General features: G+C 42.6%; 1 protein-coding gene across 9 annotated transcripts in view; it reads left to right on the top strand.

Moving 5' to 3' along the window:
• The window catches only part of RUNX2 (RUNX family transcription factor 2), a 238,392-nt gene that overhangs the window by 82,394 nt on the left and 133,557 nt on the right, over positions 1–22,441 (top strand). For all 9 annotated transcript variants that reach the window (XM_027601302.1, XM_027601303.1, XM_027601300.1 and 6 more), the window contains exons 3-4: positions 10,900–11,246; positions 20,027–20,183. In XM_027601302.1, coding sequence (XP_027457103.1) covers positions 10,900–11,246; positions 20,027–20,183 — 504 coding nt within the window. The remainder of the gene's footprint in view (positions 1–10,899; positions 11,247–20,026; positions 20,184–22,441) is intronic.

Raw genomic sequence — 22,441 nt, 5'->3', positions numbered from 1 at the left:
TATTTAGTGCATCATGAATATGCTCCAATATGCTCTTCATCCTTCTGTTCCTTCCAATGGATGTTAAGCACTGTGACATGCTTTCCTTCTTTATGTCTAACATGTCTCATAAGTTACTAGCTTCTATATTTAGTTTTGTTTATCATCCTTATTTGTTTCTCTTATTTTCTAGAACAGAATAAATATTCTTAAATAATACAGCAGACCACATCACACCAGGTTTGAAGACCACCACTAAAGCACAAGCACTGAGATTTTGATCCTGGAGCACTCAGGACACAGTGTAGGTTCAGGTGGCTAGAGCTACTCTCCCTTGCCTCCAAGCACAAGTCTCTCATTTCTTTATTCCAGTATAACATCCACAATATTATCTCTTTCTTTGTGTTTTATAGCTATAGAAAATTGCTATAATACTCATGAGGGAGAAAGAGGAAAATGTGGCTGAGTTTGAGGCAATGGATAGTAGATGTGTGGGTTGGGTTTTTTCATAAGATATGTTTGTTTTCAGATTTGGGTTTCACCTTTAAACCTTGTGCTTGTGGTTCAGTGATGATAATTTGAGAAGGCCAGATCATGAAGGGGTTTGTCTTGTATAAGAGGTGATACGAACCACTGAAGTGTTGTAAGCATTGCGATGACACGATTGAAGTCGTATTCTAAAGAAAGAGCTCTGATGGACCAGGATTGGGATGAGCATGAATGGAGGCAAGGAGAGGAGTTAGAAGTCTATTGCAGTTGAGCTTCAAGATGGTAGAGGTCTGAATCAAGGCAGTGGTGTTGGAGATGGAGAGCAAATAGGTAGGGATGATATTCAGGAAGTAGCATTAATAGAATGAGGTGATAGCCTAAGAGTGGAAAATGATGGGGAAGATTAGTTTATCATAATACCCAAGTTTCTGCTCAAGGGGGAATATCCACTCATTCAATCAACTGATATATATATTATATATATAATTATATATATATATAACTGATATATATATATTATATATACATTATATATAATATATATATTATATATATATATACCCCATACCATATGTTAGGCCTTATGCTAGCTGTGGGGGCTATCTAGAGCTACCATACTATACCACTCCAGGAGACTCTGTTCACATCGTGCACACATGGAATATAGTAGGGATGGGGTTTCCTGGACTTCTTCAGTAGTATGGCTCCACATTAATCATGAACCCTACAAGCATAGTGCCTACATTTACGGAACTCACAATCCTGTGTATAGTGATACTATTACCTAAGATAGAGAAAAAATAAGTGCTGTGGACTGTGGGCCTGGGGAACATAAATGTTGTCCTTCGTCTCCTTTTCTGCTTGAAACAATGAGCTGAGTATATTGGACATTTTGACCGTGAGGGATTTATGGAATAAATCCTCAGGTGGAAATTTCTGTGAGGCCATAAGACATGTTGGTCTGGAGCTCTTGTTCAAAGTTTTATAGGGAGTTAGTTAAAAAGATGTCCCAATGCCCTTCCCATTTTGCAGCTCTACCCTTTCTTCTAAGATGTGCCCAGAAGAAATATAGTTCAAATATGGTCCTGTTGCTCTGCTCCTGGAAGGGAGTTCAAAGGGAAGAAACCAATCTCCAACCCAATATAAACCTTCTGGAAGTTTTTTCTTTTGGTAGCTCCAAATTGCATACTCTCCAACTGAAAAGTTTGTCAGAAAATTGAGCACCTCTGATTACAACAATCAGAACCATGTAGGTTTTTCACATAATACAACAATTTCAAGGATAAAGTGAATGAATTAAAACTAGTTTTTCTTTTCATATATGTCTAATGGCTATGACTGATGAGTTGTTTAGACTTTAATTTATTCAGATATATGCCTCCCCCCTTTTATAAGTGCAAAGCTACTTTCTAACTATTTTTCTTCCAGTTTTATAATTTCCAACACTGACAGTAAGAAATATTCTATAGAATGTTTGGCTTTGAACTGAAATGTTTTTGCTAGATCTCTGCCTGGAAGGAATTGTTATGATTGAGTTTGTAAATGCTTGCAAAACAAAGTTAAAAATCGAAAGACTTAAGACTTTCAAAATTCAAGATTAACTGTAAGATGAGTTGTGCTTCTTATGTATCATATTTCTGGTAATTCTCTCCTTATTACTATATTTTCTATAGTTCAAGCTTTATCACAGATACTTTTGAACAAGGGCATTTATTTATTCATTTATTTAAAGTTTTTATTTAAATTCCAGTCAGTGAACATATAATGTAATATTAGTTTCAGGAGCAGAATTTAGTGATTCAGCACTTACATACGAAACCCAGTGCTCATACAATACCCATGACCCATTTAGCCCATCCCCCCCCACCACCCCTCCAGCAACCTTCAGTTTAATCTCTGTAGTTAAGAGTCTGTTTTATGGTTTGCCTCTCTCACTCTCTCTCTCTCTCTCTCTTTCTTTCCCTTATGTTCACCTGTTTTGTTTCTTAAATTCCACATATGAATGTAATCATATGGTATTTGTCTTTCTCTGACTTATTTTACTTAGTATAATACACTCTAGCTCCATCCACATTGTTCCAAATGGCAAGATTTCATTCTTTTTTATGGATGAGTAATATTCTATTGTATGTATATACCACATCTTCTTTATCCATTCATCAGTCGATGGACATTTGGGCTCTTTCAATAATTTGGCTATTGTTGATAATGCTGCTATAAACATTGGGGTGCACGTGTCCCTTCAAATCACTATTTTTGCATCTTTTGGGTAAATACATAGTTTTGCAATTGCTGGGTCATAAGGTAGTTCTATTTTTAACTTTTTGAGGAAGCGCCATACTGTTTTCCAGAGTGGCTGCACCAGTTTGCATTCCCACCAACAGTGCAAGAGGGTTCCCCTTTCTCCACATCCTTGCCGACATCTGTTGTTTGCTGTGTTGTTAATTTTTGCCATTCTACAGGTGTGAAGTGGTATCTCATTGTGGTTTTGATTTGTATTTCCCTGATGAGTGATGTTGAGCATCTTTTCATGTGAAAAGACATTTATTTTTGTATGAACCAACCAATACTACCAGCATTAAAGAAGCCATGATTAAATCTTGAATGATGATATATAATAAGTTGTAACACCTCAAGTAGTTTCCATTTCTGCAGTTATGGGCACACCATAATAATACCCTTCAATAAGGATAAACTTGCTTTGCTGCAAGTTAAAAATGGGAAAAAGTCTATATTCAATGAAACAACTAGATGCAACCCACATGTTCAGCAATCTTGGAGGAGACTAAGCTTTAAACTAAACAAATCAGATGAAGGTCTGGAACATTTAATCAGTTTCTTATTTGATGATAATGAAAATAGTGTCACCCAATAGGATTTTAGATTTGTTGAATAGCCATGTACATATAAACCTGGACTAAATGTTGAGGTCAAAATCCTAATTAAGACTTGCTAGGAAGAGTCAACTAAGGCATTTGATTTTAAGGCATGTGAAAAATCCCTATTTCAGAACACTTAAGAATCAACATGTCATGGTTAAGTCTCACACCTGGTCATCAAAAACTATAGAGGTATTACTTAGGGTGTAGAAATAAATATATTCTCTGGGAAAAGATGTTAATTAACAGAAAAAGAACTGTATCAACAGAGGAAAGAATGCTGGCCAAAGAAGGTTTTCTTTGGAGGGGAGGTCTTACTTTTTTTCTACTTCGGTATAAGTTTACTTTTATAGTGGCACAGATAGAGATTGTAGTATAAAACTCCTGTAAAGATTTGATAATGGAATCCATTTAATTTATTACAAGAATCTAAGTAACTTAACACCAGACATATACTTACAGAAATAAAAGATAATACGGCTCTAAGTGCATTAAGTTTGCAACATATTTTATTTAAATAAAATTGGAGATAGTTCCTCTAAAATGGAATTGGAAGGGGGTAAGGAGAAACAGTTAAAAGGTCCTGATCAATTTTCACAGAGAGAGTAAAACAAGGATGAATTTGGACCTGAGAGGCAATAAGTTGATAATGGCACATCTAGGGAAGAAAAACGATCCTTAAGAAAAATAGTGACGTACAGGAATGTGATTGAAGAACAGATCCCACCCCCTTAAAAAGATAATTCAGGGGAATCATTTGAAGTCAAAAAAGATAAAAGAATCATTGTGTATAGAACTTGGTCATGGCTAGAGGGTAAGAAGAAAGTACTTTTTGAATATGAAATCCTGAGGAGCAACTCACTTGGGATGGTAACCTAAACCCAGTCCCACCTAAGGACTGCAGCTAATGGAACCGAGCTGGACTCTTGCCTTTTTTTTTTTTTTCTCTTCTATTTTTCCTACCTTTTTGCTTTTTGTTTTTTGTTTTCTAGACAGACAGACAGAGAGAGAGGGGGAGAGAGCATGAGCGGGGGTGGGGGGAGAGGCAGAGAGAGAGAGGGAGAGAATCTTAAGCAGGCTCCACGCCCAGCACAGAGCCCGATGAGGGGCTCGATCTCATGACCCTGAGATCATGACCTGAGCTGAAATCGAGTCAGACGCTTAACGGACTGAGCCACCCATGTGGCCCAGTACCTCTCTAGTTTTTAATTTGAATTTCTCACACTGCACAAATGATTTTTTTACTTTGTGAGATGGACTGTGAATATTACGATTTGCATTTCTCACCCTGATGGCAGGGTATGGAGAGGGGACAGATGGTTCAGGCCACTAACCCAAAGTCTAAAGTGAAATTTTAGGAATCTGGGCAGTGGGAATAAAATTAGACAGCAACTTTCTTGGTGCCTTGAAGGTAATATGCACACACACCAAAAAAGAATGTCTCCATTACTATGGAACCTTTAATTTTAGGGTGTTCTTAGGTGTTTCATCACAGACCTCTGTAAACTTTCACATATAATATTCCATTACTTCTGCTACTGTCACAGGACAATCGCCAACCCCAAAATACCAAAGGGCCGACTTGGGAAAATTAGTCTTATTTTTCTTGACTCTGAGGTACTAAATCAGACACTTTTTAGAAATTACATTGGTCTCTTCAAGTAAACAGGGTGCAATTTAGTAGGTTGGTATTTTAATCAAACACAATATATGCTCCTTTACTCAGTGTCATTCCTGAAAAGCAATTAGATGCTCAATAAATGTGTTTCTGAAAGATCATGTAGCAAGTACCAGTATTTTTTTGTGACAATATATGAAAATGACCTCTAGGAAGGCTAACTAAAACAACCAGGAAAGGCTTCTGATGCTAAGCCCTCCACTACAAACATTTCATCGGTTGTTACAGCCATTCAAATTATTAGAGGTCCACTGACAAAGGCAATAATTTAGTGAGCTTAAGAGAGGTCATATAGAATTTAACTATAAAAAATTAAAATGGAAAAAATATGTCCAAAAGCTTTGGGATCACTTAAATTATTAAGTTAACTGTCTTAAAAGTATATATAGGACTTGTGAAAATATTATATACCAGAAAATTCTTGGTAAGCTCATTTATGTTTCTTGTGTAATCATCTGTAAAACAGATGACATAAAGCTATTAAAGTCTTCACTAATTTTTCCTGTTCACATTCCATGAAAGTTCCTTTATTCTGTTCTTATCTATTCAGTTAATGGGCTCCCACGCTGAAGAGCAACGGAAGATTCTTGTATATAGACATGTGCACGACAATGTTTCTTAAGGAGCTCATGGAAAAGCACTAACTCCTCATTCTTTTCTCTGTTTTGGTACATGCAAAATTATTAAGTAGAAAAAATAGTCTAATTGATTAATATTTTATACAGAAAAGAATAAATGAAATGAAACATTTTTCACTTAAAAAAACCACCACCAATCTGGGCCTTATACATGCTCCATCCCATTGCCTTATTTTAGTATCTACCCCCTTCTGCTGTTTCATCCCACCAGGGTCCTGCATCCCTTTCATTTTAGGATTGGTGAACTTTTTCTGCAAAAAACCAGACATTAAATATTTTAGGCTTTGCAGGCCATATAACCTTCATCACAACTACATAATTCTGTTACTTTCAGTGAGGGCAGCTACAGATAAAGACAAAATCAGATGAATATAGCTGTGTTCCAATACAACTTTGTTATTCTTTTAATTTTTTTCCAACTATTTAAAAATGCAAAAATTGTTCATAACTTGTGGGTTATACAAAAATAGGCGTCTGGCCAGATTTGGCCCATGGGCTGTAGTAAGGCCCATTCCTGGTCCAGCGCAGTGCTGCTTCTTCAAGGGCTGGGGAGTGTTCACTCAATCACAGTCCAAAGGAAAACTCTCTAAAGATGGTTCTGTTTATAAAGTTTTCCCATACAAGACAGTTAAAAATTTGTGGATCAACAATATGTCCATGATTTTCTAATACACATCTGAAAGTTTGTCTCACTTCATTAGATGGTCCATTGAAAACCATTTTAAGATTTTACAATGATTTTTTACTTTTCATCACGAAAAAGTATATATAAAATAACATATAGAGGTTATAAGATGAAACCTGAATGAAAGAAGTATCGGTTATGTTCCTGGTTTGGGGGATTCCGTTCTTTGACTAGATAAATAACTTGACTGTTTTACATCTCACTTTCTTTGTCTGAAAAGTCGAAATTGGCAGGTGTTGTTACTAAACAGTTATATTAAATATTAAAAGAGATGGAGGGGAAAATATGCCTGTATCTTCCAGAGTAGCCATGTTTTCAGAAAAAAAAGGAATGTTCTTTTGTATGCCATAACATACAACAGAAAAGATGGATACTTCTAAGTAGGAATAGAAATCTAGTGAATGATTTGTTCTGAACATTTTGGCGTAGAAGAAAATCTAAACCCAAGAGTGAGATCATGCAAACTATAGCAGAAAATACACAGATGAAAAATCTCATGGTTTTCCTATGTGCCTACTATTACCAGGAGAGGTTTGGTTTAGGGGTCTGTAAAAATGTTTTCTTCCTTTAAGTAAAACGCTCTGAGCCAAGACATCATCAGTTCCAGGCTCAGTGGGTTCCAGCTGAAAGTGTGAATGTTCAGCAAGAGGATATTTTTGAAAGACTGAAAATCTGCTGTGCCAGATACCTGAACCAATGTTAGGGTATTCAGTGGAAAATTTCATTTCCACATTATAAATAACTGTAGGATATTTTAAGGGATCCAAGACCAGGAACTTCCAAGAGCTGCTTATATTAGTTCAACTGAAATGTAAAATGGAGGGAAGATACCCAAGGAAGTCTATAAAAGCTAAATCACTGGACATGATTAATTAAAATAAAGAATTCACCATTGATTAAACCGTCCTTAAAATCCCCAGTGAGGGCACCCAACCACTGAGGACTGCATATTTCACTATCCTCCCGGGAAAACAAAGACAGGGCAGGACAGAGATGGAGAAAGAAAGGAAAATTCCCCAACATGATTACTTAAATTCAAAGTGCCCTAGAATTTCGTCTTTGAGAAAGCCCATCTGGTCGCCTATATTTGAAATATTGACTTAGGGTCTTCAAATTTTCTGGGAATTCCCTGTTCGGTGGACTTCCTGGGAGGAGGAGGACAGCCCCAGAGAAGGTGGCACATCACCTACTATATGGTAGTCACTGAACTCCTCTCTCCCTTTGAACACAGAAATGATCCAGTTCCTGACGCTTTTCCCCTCCTTTGTAGCCCCTACACATTTAAAACCCAAACAAAACAAGTGAGAGATTTTTGTTAGACAGTGGTACACCATGCCCAAAATAGAACCGCCCCGCGAAAAGACAACCAAACCAAATCAAACCAAACCAACATAAAGCAAGCAAGCCTGTGTGTGTGTGTGTGTGTGTGTGTGTGTGTGTGTGTGTGTGTGTGTGTGTGGTGTACCTGAGTGTCAGCTGTGCGAGAGTGTGTGTCCGAGTGTGTGTGCGCGGGTGTGTAAGGTAGAGTAATGGATGGAGTGTGGTCTCGCTCTTTTTTTTGGAGGGCTTACGGCCGCTTGCGGCTGGGGAAGACTCGACCCTGTGCGCGCAGGCGGCGCGGCGGTGCCCGGGGTTAGAGCTCTCCCCTGTGACGGAAAAGATAATTAAAAATCGCACGCGCACGGGACAGCTCAGTTCCTCGCTGCGCCGCCAGTTCGTCGCGATAAGTGGGTTCTCTCGCAAACCCTCGGCGCCCGGGTCCAGAGGCCAGGAGGCCAGGGGCGAGGAGTAGGCTGGGGAGCGGGTACCGTCGCGGGGGTTGCAGAATGGGTCACCCCGGGTGGCCAGCGGCCGTGCGGAGGCCGAGGAGGCGGGAGGGGCGCGGCAAGGCGGCGTGCGTCTGTGGGGGGATTTTGGGGAGAGGCGGGAACGTGGAGCGAAAACTGGGAAAGGGTAAGACGCACGAGGGAGGCGGGGAGTAGCGAATGGATAAAGAGAGGGTAAAAATGAAGCCCCTAAGAGGAAGGACAGAGCGGTGTTCCCCCCCCCCCGAGCCCCGTGGTGACCCCCGCGAGGGCGCACGCCTAAGCACCTCGGCCCCCCACGTCCGCTCCTGCGGTTGGAGGACCCTCTGTCGCCCGCGCCTCTCTTTAAAGGGCAATCCTCTTGTCCCAGTCACATACTACAGCCCTCCACGTTCACTGTGCGCTGGAAATGGGCTCCGGAGTCCGTAACTGGTACCAGGTTCCCTCTTCCGCGCCCCCACGCCCTCGAAGCCTTTCCAAGCTCCTTCAAAGGCGCAGACCCCGTGCGCAGACTCAGCGACTGGGAGCAAGGCTTTAAAAACTGGCAGGGGAGGGTCGTGGCAGGTCGCTACCAGGGTGACAGAGGCATTTGCGCTGAGTGAGCAGTAAAAAATGCCAATAAATGGGCACGTGAATTGTTTTAAATAAAATGGGGGGGGGATGAGTGATGACTCATCTTTATTCCTTAATACTCCGAGGGCGAAGCGTTATAATTTTTTCATTTATTTTTATAAAATCACTTATAGTGTCAGCTACCCTATTACGAATCTTTGAGACTTTGGCAACTGATTGTTTTTGCAAACACGTTTTCAAGCTTTGAGAGATTTAAAGGAGTTTGACAGTAAGCAAGGAACGTAGCAGTACCCAACAAGGAGGGGAAAGGGCCCTGTGTCCCCCTTTTGGGGGTGCAATGGCCTCAAGCGGATTTCCCGGCTTCTGCGGGCGCCGCACATTGTTTTGTTTTGAAGGTTCGGAGTTTGAGGCTGGTCAGAGACACCCACGTGCTTCTGACTCTCATCAGCGTAATGATCGCCTTAGCCAGAGTCGTGTCTATATAAACCACAAAAACCTAATCATTAGAAATCCCAGCCTCCAAAAACCACATTTTAGGTAAAACTGCCGCTTTTTTTCCGCGCTCCTTCATCCTCTCGACCACAACTTTTTGGGGGATCCAAAGTCGCTTTCTTAACCCACATTGGGAAATAAATACATAAATAAATAGCCAATGAAGCATTTTGGTTATTTTATTTTGTATTTTTATTTTTTTCCCCCGGGAGTGGTGGGGAAGAAAGTTAAGGCATTAGACGTAGTTTTAGATGCAGAATAGACTTAATAAAAGATTGAAATTCATGGAAAACTGCTGGGGTTTTTCCCCAGCAAGGTTTTTGCAACTTATTTTAATCATCCAACTGACAGTTTTCCAGTTTCTAAAAAAAAAAAAAAAGCTCATCCTTGTTCTCTAGGAACAAGTTTGAATATAGAAGGAAAAAGTGTCCAGCCACCCACTTGAGTTTCTAAAAACTATTTGACAAGTGTCCCCTCCACCCCATTTTTTTGTGTCACTTAAGACAAAAAAGCACCCAAACCCTGCAAAGTCATTTTTTCCCTGGGAGCCGCTCCGGCAGAGGTGGGGGGGTGGGGTGGGGGAAGGGTGAAGAGTGCCGAGAAGTCAGCACAGACGCTCAAGAATTTTCCTTCCTCCTCTCCTGAAGTTACAACGAAAAATAACGACAGTCAGTTCAGCCCGCGCCTCTCTAGCGTCTCAGCTTCAACCTCGTGCGACCAAGACGGGGTTCCTTGTCCTGGGTCGGGGGGAGAAGCGAGAGGACGCGATCAGGCGAGATTCCCCTTGACCCGAGCCGCCTCTCCGGCTTCGGAAGCTGCGCGCTGCGTCCGGGGTCTCCTGCTCTCGGCCGGCGGGCGGCGGCAGCGGCTGCGATTCGCAGGCTCGAGATCCGTTGCCTCGAGATCCGCTGCCCGCGACTTGCCTCCTGGCACCTCGACGCGCGAGGGTCAGGGGAGCTTTGCAAATAGCAGGAGGGACTGGATGCGAAGAGGTGGCCGTGAGAAGGCCAGAAGAGGAGAAAGGAAAGGAAGGAGCGGAGCCGAGGAGCCGGGCTGGCAGCCGCCGCGGGAGCAATCTGAGCGTGCCGCCGGCGCGGGGGGAGCGGAGGCCGCCGCGGAGGAGGCGGCGGCAGCAGCGCGGGAGGGCGGGCGGCGGCGCGGACGCGGGCAGCTGGGTAGCTGCGCGCGCGGCGCGGTGGTGGCGGGCAGCGCGCGGCTATGCTGGCCGCGGGGCTGGACTGCTGAACCCACTCCGATCCATCGCTGGACTCGACCTGGGAGGGGGCGCCAGCGCACCCAGGACGCGGTGCCCCAAGGGACCCCACTCCAAGCTGCAAACTGAAGCCCCCTGCCTCCCCAGGCCACACACATCCCCGCGCCGGTTCTCAGCGGCCACCGCGGGCGTTCCAAAGGCTCCGGCCAGATCTGTGCCTCCCGGGTCTCCCAACCCGCCAACCCGACCGCTCCGCATCGTCACCGCCGGCCCCCGTCAGACTCCTCCCGGCAGTCGGCTTCACCGAACTTGATTTCTCACCTCCTCGGCCCCATCACCTCCATCCCCTTTCCCCCCGTCTCGCCTCCACCCCCCCAATTTCCTCCTCCTCGCCCCTCATTTCCACCCTCCTCCCCCTCCCCCGGCCACTTCGCTAACTTGTGGCTGTTGTGATGCGTATTCCCGTAGATCCGAGCACCAGCCGGCGCTTCAGCCCTCCCTCCAGCAGCCTGCAGCCCGGCAAGATGAGCGACGTGAGCCCGGTGGTGGCTGCGCAACAGCAGCAGCAACAGCAGCAGCAACAGCAGCAGCAGCAGCAGCAGCAGCAGCAGGAGGCGGCGGCGGCGGCGGCGGCGGCGGCGGCGGCAGCGGCGGCCGCCGTGCCCCGGTTGCGGCCGCCGCACGACAACCGCACCATGGTGGAGATCATCGCTGACCACCCGGCCGAGCTCGTCCGCACCGACAGCCCCAACTTCCTGTGCTCTGTGCTGCCCTCGCACTGGCGCTGCAACAAGACCCTGCCCGTGGCCTTCAAGGTAAGAAGCTGCGGCCGCCCCCCGCCCCCGGCCGGGCGCCGCGGGACCTGCCCGCCGGCGTCTCCATGCCCGCGGGGGCCGGGGCCCCGACGGCCTTTGAGGCCTCCTACCTTGGTGGCTCTGACCCGAGGGATCCCCCGTGCCCCCCCCCCCCCACTGGCCCTCTTCCTCCGGATCCCTCGGCGGGCTCGGGACGCGGTGACCCCGCGCAGATCCTTCCCTCTCCCACCTGTGCCCGCAGCCTCCGCCTCAGCCCCTTACCCCTTTATCCTTTCATTACCCCTCAAGCCTCCCGGCCAGCGTTCTCACCCACTCCTCTGAGCGGTCTCCCCTCCCCCTAGGAGCCCCTCGGTGCCCACTCTGGGCGCCGCCACCCGGCCTTATTCCACCCTGCCCCCATTTCCCCAGGATGAGGAGCCCCGGCCTTCTCCCCCCGGAGTCCCGCGTTCTCCGGGCTGGGCAGACGCACCCGCCCTGCAGCGCGGGCTGCCGGCACCGCCCCTCCCTGGGGTCCCGCGCGCTACTACCCTCTCCCCTCCCAGGCGGACGCCCCTCCGCCCGGCTTGGCGCCCCCTTCTCTAACCCGCCTGAGCCTCGGCGGTCCCGGCCCCTCCCGGGCTCGGGGGCCGGTGTTCGTGGGGTGCCGGCGCCGGGCGTTAGCGTCCGGGGCGGGGCGCCGGGTGCCGGCTGCGGCGCGCGGGCCGCATAACCGGTGTCCGAGAGGGTCCCGGGCAAACCTAGGGACTCTGGGAGCTAGTGAGGGGGAGACAGGACGGGGGCGTCTGCTCGGCTCGCAGACCCGCGCCAGTTCCCGTTACCGCGAGGAAGGCGGGGCCGCCAGGGTCGCCGCGCGCCCCGAGGCGGGGGAGCCCCGGAGTCCCGGGCGCTGGACCCTCGCGTGCGGGGAGGTGGCCAGTGGAGGGGGCGGGGGCTCGGGACGCCTCTGGGAGCCGGGACCCAGCTCCCCGCCTCACCCCACCTGGGAGGGATAAGGGGAACCTGTGAAATGTCTTTGGCTCGCTCGCCTTGAAAAAGGAGGTGAAAGTTTGCGGATTTCTCTTATTGGTACTTTTAAAGGACTTGAGTCACTAAGGGGCCTCCTGCTTCTGAAAGGTCGTGGGAGGCTCCGGCCGGTGGCCTGGGCGCGGAGGAGCGACCCCCGAGGCCTGAGAGCGCTCCCCGCACACCGCGGCCTCCGCCCGCCCGCCCGGCCGGCCCGTTAGTTGGAGGGCGGGTGTCGGCAGCCGGAGCCGCAGGCAGCGGCTTGGCAGGTTGAGAGTGCAGGGTCTGCAGCCTCTCGCAGTAGCACGGCGGGTCTCCATAGAGCGGTCTAGGTTTCCCGGGGCGGCCCTCGCCAGGGGGAGACGGGGAGCCCCCAGGGCCCGGCAGGCACTGGCTTGATGGGGAAACGGGCTCCCGGGCAGTCCCTACTCGCGGGACTGGACGCCCGGGGATGGAGGGGGCGGTGAGCCAGACAGGGAGAAGAGCACTCCCGGGAAGACGCTTCCGGCCCTGTCTGGCCTCTGGACTTCTGAAGGTGGGCCTGGGTCCTCTGGGTTCTGGGATCTGTGGAGAGCAGGGTAAGCGAGGCCTGGCGAGGTGGGGAGAGGAGGGAGGAATCGTGCCAGTTCCTCCACTGTGAACCCTGGGGCCAAGCTCCTACAGGCCACTGGCAGTTCCCAGTTGTGGATCACCCTCCACCCCACACACCAATTCAGATTCCGTGTGTGGGTGGGGTGGAAAGAAAGAGGAGTCCAGGTCAATTAGAGCTGGTTATCTAGCTGGGTCTTGTATCAGAACAGAAATCAGAATGAATTGTTCAGGAAAGGGGATGTTGCATTCTGGGGCAGGTTTCATTTTGCAGTAGGTTCAAGAAGTGTGTGTGTGTATATGTGTGTGTGTGTGTGTGTGTGTGTGTTTTAACCGTCCCATTTCTCCTTTTATAAACCACCGATTTTGTAGGTTAAGGTTTTCCTCCTTGAAATACGAAAAGCTCAGAATGTATGTGAATTCTAGAAATGTGAATTTCCACACGAGATATCTTTTACGATGGTCATTGTCCCTGGGCCCAGAACATTCTAATTCGCCTTAAGCGAAGGGTGGAAATTTGTTTCCCTCCCCCCCACCCAAAACCCCTCAAAACACAAACAAAAAACCTGGATGAAAACAGCAAATACAAATACGAAGGTATTTTGTTTAAAAAATGCCACGTTAGGCATTCCAAGTCAGGATATATGAAAATAAAAGAGTAGTTGCCTACGTTTTAAAAGATATCATTTGGATGTTTGGTATTCTACATTCTTTTTCTTCTGCTAATCATGTTTAAGGTATAACTGTCTTGAAATATTCTCCTACGTTTATGGTGGTGTATTGATTTTGAGCCTTGGTATTTTGGATAGAAATGATCTTTTTGTCGTAAAGATAGAATGCAGTTTCGTTTGAGCTATTCTCAGATATTTTGGTAATCTTTAGGTTTTCTCATTACCACCGTTTTAAAATTATTTTGAAAATAAATTGTTTTCTTTGCTATTAATCACCCTTTATTGTCAATTACAGAGCAATTTTACTTTTAACCAGTAAACAAAACCATAGATTATACATGGCCATATTAAATTAAGTATTTTAATTCATATTAATCAAAAAATAAATTGAGTTAATTTAAGACTTGATTCGCTGTGTCCTTCTACCCCCATACCTGTATTTAAGAAAATTCAGACAGATGGTGATTGCTGAGATCCACTCAGTGTATAAATTTTGTCTCTGCTGAAAAAGATGTGTAGAGATTTGGAACATTCAGATTTTGACAACATTTTTTATTGTTTTCATCTGAATGTTAGTAAAAACAATCTCTCTTTACCTTTCTTTTGAGATAAAAGCCTGAGATCAGTAGACTTTCTACACCCTTGTAACATAATCAAATACATATGCAATGAAGAAATAATATGAAGAAGTCTCAGTTTTAGAAGTGGTGACCACAATTTGGCTATCATGTTTAAAGCCATGTACAAAGTAAGTTATAGGGTTGTTGGGTAGATAATAGGTAAATGTATTTAAAAACACAAACACACAGAATTTAATTGTTGAGAAATCTGGGATTCAAATCAATGCAGTATTTATTGAGCCCATATTTTATGTCTGTGACCCTGAACTCAGCACTCTAGAGCATCAGAACTGAATTTAATATATGGTGTTTTGATGTGTTATTTTAAAATAATGCTTCAAGATGATATTGACAATGTGTTATATTAAGACATAAGTAACGTATTAGTGTTGTTCATCTGCTCTTGTTCAGGGATTATTCAAGAATACTTATAATTTGTTTATACTCGGCATGTAAAAATGCAAAAACAACTAGTATGTTTTAAAATATGCAAAGTTGTTTATTAGTATTATATTTTTAACAAAGGTCTACAGTTTTGTAATGTTCAGTCCTTCCAGGTGTCAAGGAAATGGAAATAAATATTTTTAACATTTCTTTCAGGTGTATCTCACTGAAAGCTTAAAATAGTTAAGGGATACTATTAGAGGATTCCCCATGCCCTTTCTGTCTTAGATAATTCTCATGACAAAAAACAAAACAAAACAAACAAACCCAAAAAGCAGTTTGCAAATCCAGTTCATTAGTTAATGGTCTGGTAGAAATAGGGAGAGAACATGTCAACCTTGCATCCAGTAGCACCCTTATAGTTAGGGTCTGTCAGTATTTCCACCATGAAGCCTGGTGTTCAGGGTTTATAACTCAGTTGCTTTAAATAGCTTCAAGCTGAAACACTATGCAGAAATTCTAAGTCCAGATGTATGTTTTAAAACTAAAAGTGGTGCAAGGCTATTGTGCTGTTTTAAGTTAGGGAACACTGGACTATATATTTACCAGTATCATATGTTTTTCTGGCAATGTTAAAGAAAGAAAACACATTTTTAGATATATGATCTATTACTCATAGTTAATTCTGTATGTTTGATGATACCTTTCAGTATTTGTCATAAGTAGGGTTTCAAAATGATGGAGCAATTTCTATTTGAAAATAATTTTTTCAACATCACTGGCCATTTTCCTCTTCAAAAACAAGTATGCAACTAATAAATATTTGACATTAGTGAGATGTCTTTTCCTAATGTATATAATGATCAGGTTTTATGTTTGTGTCTTTTTGAATGTAATTACACCCAAACAAAGGAAAACAGATTATTAAACCTATTAAAACCTTATTAAGCGTACTATGAATTGTTAAGCAAAATTACGTAAATCACAATAGATTTCAGGTTGTGTGAGGACAGATACATTTTTGTTGTCTTTAAATGCAATAAAAATTAAAGTTAAAAATTTTAGGGCTGAATATATAAAAGGTAATTGAAACACAATTTTAGGTAGAAAATAAATATTTAAAAATTTTAAGAAAAACTTATATTTGGAAAAAGACATGGTTAAGATATCTTTCATTATATTCTTCCACTTGGCATTGCTGTTTGTCTCCTTTCAAAATTCCAGAACATCCATTGTTAGATGATCTAAACCAGCTTGATACATGGTACATAAATTCCTGGCTTGTATTGAAATAATTTCCATCAAATTATTCTTTGACATATATTTTTAAAATTGTGAAATGGTATTTTATATTGCATTTATTTTTTTCTCTACAATTTAGTTGGGTTTTCCTAAATTCGAGGATAAATTCTAAAAATTAACTGTAGCATTTGTTAAACTTTTTAATAGTTTATTTGAAGTTATTTAAATAATTACCATAGGAATACAATTTTCCCTTTTTGCAATTGCTCCCTTACATCTTTTTATTCCAAAGAAAGATCAGATTTTATCTTGAAAAAGATTATATTTCAATTTTGCTGCAAGTACAATGTGCCAAGTGATATTGGTCTGTAAGAGTAATTGATGGGTTAAAATTAGACTTCTGTCCATGGAAATGTCAAAGGCAATTTTAATTTCTGTACAATAAGACCACAAAAACAATTTTAAGGGTCTGAGCTAATTCTGTATTGCTGCTCTTTTAGAGTAATTCATAGATTTGGTCATAAGGAATCTCATACAAAATTTGAGTAGTTTGTAGGGTTAAGTATCCTTTTACTTTATTCTGTTACAAGCTATGTATCATGTGATTTAGGTGCTAGTTCTAGTGAGGTGTGCTAAATAAAGGAACTTCTTTCTCTGTTCTGAAATGTTAGGACACAAAATTACTTCCTTCTTCTCCCTGAAATTTCTTGAATTGGTAGACTTTGTATTTTAAAAACACCTAGAAATGTAATTGTTAAGGTTTCATCACAAACTATCCTTTGCAGAATGCAACTTTCGTGTTGGGTAGTATGGAAACAACTTTTAATGCGTACTTACTCCTAACTAGTTAAAAGAATGATTTTTGACTGCTCTCTACCCCTTAAAATGTTTTCCATTGCTTGGGTTTGGTACAGATGAAATGTGTAAAAATTTCTTGATTCTTTTGGTTTTCTTTTAGATAAACACAGTTGAGAATCTCCAAGGGAAACTTTTTAGCTTCAGAGATCTACTTTTTTAAAACCCTCTGACATATGATTATACTTCTGATTGATATAAAGTCAAATATAGTACTCCCTCCTTCTTTTCTTTTCCTCAGAAAAACATTAGGCATTTGATTTGGTAGCGTGAATAGTAGAAAAAAACCAATATATTTAGCCATTAAAATAGAGTTCAGCCATAACAGGAAAAGTTGTTACCACATTCTGTGAGCATTTCATTTTTAGGCCAAGTTCTAAGCCTCCTAGAAGACTCACACACAATTTGTGATTACCTATTTGTTTTGTTATTAAGTGTAATACATAAAGCATACCAATATTTAACATGGTCATTATTCTGCTGCTCAAGCAAAGAAAAGTGGATTTGTGTATTTCACTCTTAGGGATCTTTTCTTTCATATTTTCCCATATTGAATCAATTTTCCTTTTCTTCTAACTAAAAAAAAAATCCATTATGTTAAAAATATGCAGTAAAATAATAATGTCCCAGAGCTCTTGAAAATCTTTATATTGGGGCAGATTTCTTTATTTTTTTTTAATTTAGCCAAACAGAAGTGAAACCCATCAGCAGTCATCCTTTATCTCTCAACAACACCAAAAAACATCGCAAGACATGAAGTAAAGAATTACATGTTCAACTGAACCCTTTCAGGATGCTTATAAGTTAAAGCCCATGTTTAGCACACAGCAGCCTTAGAACCGAAGCTAGCCTCCTCATCTAACAAAAAGTACATCATTGTAATTACACTCTACTTGTACAGTATCTTCTACATTATACAGACTTCAAAAAATATTTCCAATTTATATTGGAAACCTGGTTTCTGGAGATGAAGTTACTTGTGTGACATCATAGCAGATGTAAAAGAAAGGTGGGAAAAAAGAGGGGCCTCTTGATTTTTGGTACATTCATTTTCTTTTGAGCAGTACAAACTTCTCTGCCTTCATTAATGTGCTTACTGGTTCCATCTTTACTTTGATATTAAAAGGCACACGCCAGGTGCTAAAACACAGTATGCTGAGTGTAAAAAACAAAAATGTCAGACTTGCAGATGTGTACTGGCCAAACACGGTCAATTATTTCAATTGTTCACATTTTTAGCCTTGTGAATTCAAAAAATTGAAAAGCATATTGTCTCCAGTAGGAGTACAACATTACCTCTATTCAGTAGCCCCTCGAGGCACCAAATCAAGCATGCAGGGAGGAAATCATGTTCTCCAGGGATTTGCGCTTGGCCTGGGAGACTTCTCAGATTGCATAGAGTCACCAGTAGGATAGTCGGCGAATCCCTCTTCTCTGCGACTGAAAAAGTTGTCAGAAAACTAGTTTGGTGCAACAGCATGTTGCTGTTACGGAGGGATGCTGACTCAGCCTTTAAGTGTTTCTCTCTCTTGGAGTTTTAGCTGTAGACTCACAGACTACTGGCTGTGGGAGGCGGCACTCTTTATGGAGCTCTTGCCTCAATTTATTTAAAAAATATTTATCAAACACTTACTATGTGCTAGGTACTGTTTGGGCACTGGGCATATGGTGTTGAGCAAGACCAGTGAAGGCCCCTCCCTCATGTAGTTTCCAGTCTAATATAATCTAGTCTCCTAGGAGTGAGTCTCGTGACCTTGGACTAGTGTATCAAAAGGAGTAGATGGATCACTAATATATGTACATGGAAATGAGGATCATTTGAGTACAGTGGGGTGCTGGGGAAGTGGGTTCTATAAGGAAGGCTATAGGGTTTTAAGCCGAGTAACAAAGTGCTAAAGCGGGCGTGGCATTGAGAAACAGCCTAAGAGAAAAGCAAGGGCAAAAACAACAACAACAACCACCACAAGCGATGAGTTTTTTGTGTGGCTGGTGGTTCTGCCTGCATGGAACAGAGGGTATGTTGTAGAGGAGGGCAGGGGTGGGGTTCATGAGTGAGGAAAACTCAGCCCTGAAGCACAGTTATAGTGTCTGTTTTATCACACTAAAAAAACTTGCTTTAATGAGAAATTATGTACAAATTGTACCGGGAGCCTGGAATCGGGTGATCAGGTTTGCCTTGTGGAAATCTCGACAAAGGAGAGAACAGCACCAGGCCTAGAGGAAGGATCAGTGAGATATTTGCCAGATGGGCAAGTGCACGTGGGCGTTATTCTCAGAGAGCAGTGGGCTACTCTAGCTGGAACCATTGCTTTGTCACCTCAAGGGCATCTGGAAGCGGAATGAGGAAGAAAAGGAAATAATCTGAATATAGGATCCTGGAAGTTAGTGGAGAAAAAGGCTATGATCAAGGGGCAGAGTTTTGGTAATGGATCAAGAATAGTGTGTCTGTGTGACAGTGCAGCCTCTGCACCAACATTTCCTTACCAACCTTCTTGTTAAAAAGAGGCACCCATTTGCAGGTCAGCTGCCCTTGGTTAAAAGTGTGACCGCCTAGCCTTGGAGCAGTGAAAATATTTGTGGACCTCAGAGACTGATTATCCGGATCCTTACTTGACTGAGTTAATCTGCTGCAGGTTAGCTGTTGAAGATGAAGGAGGAAACTGTGTCATTTCAAAATGGCAGATGGGACAAGACAGAATCTAAAGTTTGGCCAAGGGCGTACTTTTTATCTCTACTACTCATTCGTCAGTGACCATTTTCAGCCCGTTATATACCTTGATTCTGCACCTAGACTTGAAGTTTCTTGATGGCTTTGTCTCTATCCCACCGCCGGTGGGCCTTCAGTAATTATTTGCAGTGTGATTAAAGGCTGAATATGTAGCCCAAAGTAAGGGGATGAAATGTAGTGCTGGATACCACACCATATTTAAGCTTCCATATAGTCAGGAACTCTAAGATTTCACCTCAGTGTCTTCTCCCGTAGAGCAGACCAGACTTTTTTTTTTTTCAGCCTGGGATCTGGATGAGACCACACCTCAGGGGCTCTCCAGGCTGCAGACAGGCGGTGCCTTAATATGTACGATGCAATCTGCAGATGGAGCATCAGCCTTCCTTCTGTGGCATAATTCCTGTGGACAACCTAACATGGGGATTTAATAAAAATGTACATGTATTCTGTGAGGGGTCCAACAACAAATGAAGGAAACTTTTGCCTGCCTTTGCAATGGGTGGACCCTGAAACATGGGTCTGTTTGAAGTGGCATCCTGACCCATATGCAGATGCTTCATTCCTATCTGCCATGACTGGACTAGAGCACTAAATACTGATAAGACACATCGTTTGCAATGGGAATATATTCTCAGTTTTTAAGCTTTTCTGATGTGCCATTATTGCTGCTGTGTTTCCTGTTTTATGTAGGTGGTAGCCCTCGGAGAGGTACCAGATGGAACTGTGGTTACTGTCATGGCGGGGAACGATGAAAATTATTCTGCTGAGCTCCGAAATGCCTCTGCTGTTATGAAAAACCAAGTAGCAAGGTTCAACGATCTGAGATTTGTGGGCCGGAGTGGAAGAGGTAGGTCTCTGGTTTTTAATATTGGTAGTGGAATAAACACATCAGGATCTCCTGATGAAATGTAGGCTAGTCTGTATACAAATCAGCACCTTCTTCCACTGAACAGAATTGCTGAAGGTTTTATTTAAATATGTCCAGATGAAGCTGAGTGTTTTTCTGAGTGCTCAGGCTTTTTTCATTTGTTTTATGATATTGAAAATTCAAACAGTGTTTTCAGGAGAACTAGTCCCTAATTTCACTGGGTGTGAGCACATAAGGTCGAGAGAACAGTTGGAGGTTCAAGTTCTGAATAATGAGGAGCCAAATAATGGAGTAAATTGAGTGACAATGAAGAAAGAAAAAGGAATGTATTGGATCAATTTCCTGATAATATCAATTTTGCTCTAAGTTGTAGCAAGGACAGCCAGTGTGATTAAAGGCTGAATACGTAGCCCAAAGTTCTTCACTTAGCACATAGGTTACTTCTGTATGAATTAACTTACTTTTGTAATAAGAACCTATTTTTAAAAAGTCATAGTTTTTTACAAAAGGCTTCTCATTTGAATCAGTGAATGATGTGTTACGTATGTACAATGACTATCTAGAGTAGTCTAGACAGATGAGTGATTAAGACTCTAAATAATTTCCACATTATTTGAGGGTCTCCCCCGTCTGCATCCAGATTCACATATTGGGGGTCCTTAAAAAGATCATAAAATAGAAAATAATTTCTTTTAGGGTTTTCATAGCTGTTTCATAAAGGGGATTAATGTTTTAAAAAAATAGTCTTTAAGGAAACCAATATTTTGGCTTTTATTTACCTTCCTGTGGAGAGACTTTTAATGGTCCATCACAAGAAGTATTCTCATTTATGCATTTATTGAATCTAGTATTTCCAGTTTAAGTGTCTCGATAAGAAGAGAGAAAATAGACCACTTTAGGACAGAGGTGAAATAAGTTAGAATGACCTATGGAACGACTTCTACCCAGGTTCGAATTAGGAAATGAGAAGCATCAATTTTTAAACTATGTCCGATAATTGCTCTTTAGTTTGGATCAGATGTCATATTATTACCATTGTAAAAACTTGATAAGGGAAATTCAAGCAAGGCTGTTTCCGATGAGTAGTTTTAGTTTACTTTCTAGGAACAGGGCCAAGAAGCTGTACTTTTTAACTTAAAAAAAAAAAAATGATGCATGCTAATGAGATACTGTCACTGAAAGGCTGAAATAAAATGAGGCTCAGAGCCTCTGGTAGACTCAAAACTAAAGGGGTTATCGCTGCATCAGATTTAGTTTACTTTCATTAAAAGGAAAAAAGACACATCCTATCTCACTGTTGACTGATTAGGTGTGAAGTGTGTGCATTCTTTTTTTTTTTTTTTTTTCTCTTACTGGTGCAGGTCCACAGTACAACTAAAGTTTCTCTTTTTTCTAGTAGGAATCAAGAAACATTTGAACATGATGATTTACCTGCATGCTCTGAATTGCATCTTTTCTTCTTATGTAACGTTATTTTGTTTTTAATTGGAGTAATGAATTTCAGTGTTTAGAAGACTGGACACTATGCCTTCCAGAGTCAAGCTAGTGTTTCCATTTACCTTGCTTTTGTATTATGTAGATGCTGCATAACTTTTCTCTGATCAATATGAGTAGAAACTATGGCAAAGTGATAGTGTACTTTGTAAACCCTCAACATATTTATTTAAGAAACTTCAAAGAGAAACAAAGGGTGTGCACTGTTTTACTATATTGGCTTTCTGAGTTTTGGCTGGTTTCCCAAATAGCAATTTTTATATTTAAAAAAAAAAAGACAGACTTAACTGCTTGCAGACTTTTCACGCATGGAAGATGAAGAAAGCTTCTTTTGATGAAGTGTAATTATGTCCAAACAGAGCTGACCCCCTCCCCCTATATTTCTTATGATCTTAACTGAAGAAAGTAGGATTTTTCCTTTGAAGCAGCCGGGACTTGGTGGAGGATCTGAAATGCTAGTCGGCTGCCAGAGGCAGGATGGAGAAATTGGTCCAGACTTGTCTTCGAGACTCAGATTGGGGGTGGGGGGGAGTGGGTGGAGAGAGAAAGAAAAATTGATTTATCACTAATAATAGATTTTTATATCATGACATTAACGTGATATGAAAGGAAACTAATATCAAACTGAAATGAAGAGGACAAAGGGACGGAGAACACTGATAAGAGATGCCGTTCTTTGGGGGGAAAAAAAAAGGTCAGGTTTTCAGGGGCAGGAAACCCTTTAACCTGCCTGGGTACCTGAC

This window comes from Zalophus californianus, chromosome 7 (genome assembly GCF_009762305.2).
Source record: "Zalophus californianus isolate mZalCal1 chromosome 7, mZalCal1.pri.v2, whole genome shotgun sequence".
Lineage (NCBI taxonomy): Eukaryota > Metazoa > Chordata > Mammalia > Carnivora > Otariidae > Zalophus > Zalophus californianus.
Note: the sequence above shows the minus strand (reverse complement) of the source record. Positions and strands in the feature narration are given on the sequence as shown.